The sequence below is a fragment of the Oculina patagonica genome, chromosome 5 (assembly GCF_052425735.1).
Source record: "Oculina patagonica isolate OP01 chromosome 5, crgOcupat, whole genome shotgun sequence".
Lineage (NCBI taxonomy): Eukaryota > Metazoa > Cnidaria > Anthozoa > Scleractinia > Oculinidae > Oculina > Oculina patagonica.
Window position 1 is genome coordinate 10,459,465 of NC_135762.1, and position 3,130 is coordinate 10,462,594.

The window sequence follows — 3,130 nt, forward strand, 5'->3', positions numbered from 1 at the left end:
AGCGCAAGCACAAGCACAGGGATTTTCTTTTTTTTATTTCTTGTGCTTGCGCTTGTACTTGCGTTCGTGTGAAAACGAAACACCGAATAAACACAAGAAACTTGTTTACGTCTAGCTAAGTCTAGCCAATTAAAGCACTCATTCCAGATTTCTTCGCGACTGCGAAAAGCGTAAATCAATGCCGTCAGGAAACCACGCACAACAATTTTATTATGGGGAGTTCAAGTCACTTCACTGCAGTAAGTTACTTCAAAGCAAGAGACAAAAATCTGGACAAAAAGCTGAACATTTTATTAATTTCATATTATTTTAACACTGCGTCTGCTTAAATGTCGCTAGCTCTAGTGCGGACACATTTCCTTGGCGCCGTGGTCTGGTTTCCGCTTTGCGGCAAGAACGGATCTCTGTAAACGCAAAATGACACATCTTAGGCAGAGCTTGGCGAAAATTAGTGCTAAAGGTAAATAAAATGACGGGATTGATTGCAGTACTGAGCGAGGGTAACACAAAATAAGCAAAACCTAAAATCAACTTGCACCTGTCTTTGATAAAAAGATTCGGTGAAATGATTTTCAGAATCAAATAAACACAAAATAGAACAAACGAGATGAAAAATACTACAACTATCGCTTTAAATATCTTCATAATGTTTTGGTTCTGCTGATTCCTGTTTTGATAAGTCTTACCAAAACCTGTATTGCTTTCTGGACTTAGTCGTCCTTTCAATACGCGCATAATACGAGAATAAAGAATGATGATCACTATGAATGGTATGATTTCGAACACGGCCAGGCCTGTGATGTAGTATATCATAAGGGCAAAGCCATTCCACACAAATTTACAGAATGTTTCCTGACCAACTTTTTCCGCTTTGAAATAGTAGAACATGGGGAAACAATACGCTATTGATATCAACCAGGTTGTAAATAGTAAAGCCGCTCTTATTTTTCGTGTAATAAGCTTCGCTTTCAAGGGAAATACAGTAGCGATGAATCTGTCCACAGCGATCAACAACAGGCTTAGAATGGATACAATGATCGATACCGTTCTAAAAAACACTCCAACTTTACACGCAACAGTTGCCAGAGGACCTTGGAGTAGACTTCCTCTTTTCGTTATAATCTCGTTGCCAAGGTAAAGTGGCCAGGTGGTGAGGCTAGCAAGAAAATCAGAAACCGCCATGTTGACATAGTAGTAGTTGGTGCTTGTTCTAAGGCTTGGAGTTTTGTACACTGTGACAATCACCAGAATGTTTCCAATAAAAGCGGCTAGGCTGATTATAGCCATGGCCGTTGTGAAGAATATTGAAACACCAAACGGACACGAAGCTTTATCGTCGAAACTTTTGTCAGTGGAGTTGTTCATGGTCATCATTTGTGTTTGGCTTTTGCAGTCTAATGTTCACTTCTTTACCTGTCAAAACATTTAGCATAGAAATTAATTGTCACTGAAAAACAAGGAAACATTTTGAGACTTTAAAAGTAAAGCAACAGTCCGTATCACATGCCGGCTTCAGATTTGCCTCGTAGATGGTTCTTAATTGCTGGGTTTTACTGTCACGCCACGAAAAAGTAAAACTATAAAAGCAATGAGTTTTAAAAGTTATAGAATATTTAAGCTACTTGTCCCAGTTTTAAGTCTGTGCGGCATTCCGTTTTCAGGTTACCTGTCAAAATGTCCCACACCAACTTTTGAGTTCAGTATGAAAACGCCATTTTTAAAACACACATCACAGCCTTTTGGCTGCAATCTCGATATCGTATGGCTTGAAAACTCCGAAATTCAAAATGATTTACTTTAAAAGACGAAGGATAATTTTAAGCCGAAACTCTTCAACAAGCCATATGTTAGTCAAATAATAGTCGAAAAAATAATAACTCAGACTCTAAGAAGTTTGATGACGACCCGTGAAAACAAAGAATTACGTGACAAGCATTTTAAAATGCAATCACAGCGAATTTATTTTCTTACCTTTTGCGTCGTACTGACGAAAACTCGCGTACGCGCGTGATGTAAACAAAAATTCTTTCTTTGGTGATGACGCATTGGGAAAATGTAAACTGATCTCTTTTTAATTTCGATCTGGTTGGGACTTGTGGCTTTATTTGTTAAAGGAACATAAAAAAAAATAGAATGGTATAAAGAGATAGCAAAGTGATCTTTGAGAAGTCAAAGACACCCCTTTTAGTATAATACAACACGTTGGTTAGAGAACTCGTGATCTACCCCTAAATTAAATAGGTCTATTATCAAGCTGGTGAACGTTTTTATAAGTACACTGACATATCGGCAGACACGAATTTCGCAATTGAACAATAGTGCGTGACCTCTATCGGCGCTTTCGTGCGGACGGTCATCTCTACGTACCCCTTTTATTGTACAACCGATATCCAACCGTTTGTACTAGCTTAAAATGCTATTATCCTGTGCAAGATAAATTTTGTGATAGATTATTCAGTTTTTTTCTCTCTAGGCTATCGATATTTCTTGGTTATCTGAATTCAATATGACATAAAAACGAGAAACATTATATGTTAGTAACCAGCGAAATTTTAAAATGCGAGTAAATGTGAATACGTTATGTGCACTGGCAATAATATTAAAAACGTGAACGTTTTCCTAGTCATCGTAGTGTACGGACTACACATAATTTAGCGGGCATACATTTTCTTGTGTAAAAGAGAGCCCTATCGTGATAGCTACAGGAACTCACCTTGAATCAACCATCAATGGAGAATTTCCCCTCGATACAATTATTCAACGTTATCACGATCTGTCTTTTCATCAAAACTCATTATGAAAATAAGACAATATATAAGGTCATATTAACATTCAGTCAATCAATTTATTTGACAGTTTTAGGTAATGCAATAAACCATATTACGAGATTATGCTATAATCTATGTAACCAGACTTTTGGCTGAATGTTTGGGAGCAAAATATTCTAATGGTGTATATACATGTAAACCTTTGTTTACTGAAACAAAGAAGAAGACATTGCCAACGACAATTATGAGTTGCCCTCAAAATTTAAAAAAAGTCCATTAAAGCTGTCGGTGTTTCAAATATATATATTAATGAAGACAGAATTAATCTCGTAACTGGACAGCATTTCGTTATCTCGTCGTCT

At 36.9% G+C, this 3,130-nt stretch overlaps 1 protein-coding gene across 3 annotated transcripts; it reads right to left on the bottom strand.

Moving 5' to 3' along the window:
• Window positions 1-270: 270 nt before the first annotated feature.
• On the bottom strand, window positions 271-2,815 carry LOC144654216 (prokineticin receptor 2-like). 3 transcript variants are annotated; one of them, XM_078514300.1, is made up of 2 exons: window positions 2,714-2,815; window positions 271-1,413 (listed from the first exon to the last, which is right to left on the bottom strand). In XM_078514300.1, exon 2 carries the CDS (start codon window positions 1,372-1,374, stop codon window positions 310-312), a length of 1,065 nt encoding a protein of 354 aa, XP_078370426.1. In that variant the 5' UTR covers window positions 1,375-1,413; window positions 2,714-2,815; the 3' UTR covers window positions 271-309. The 3 variants fall into 3 exon arrangements, with proteins under 3 accessions (XP_078370426.1, XP_078370428.1, XP_078370425.1); XM_078514302.1 differs by lacking the exon at window positions 2,714-2,815 and adding an exon at window positions 1,972-2,090; XM_078514299.1 differs by lacking the exon at window positions 2,714-2,815 and adding an exon at window positions 1,667-1,879.
• Between the last annotated feature and the right edge of the window lie 315 nt (window positions 2,816-3,130).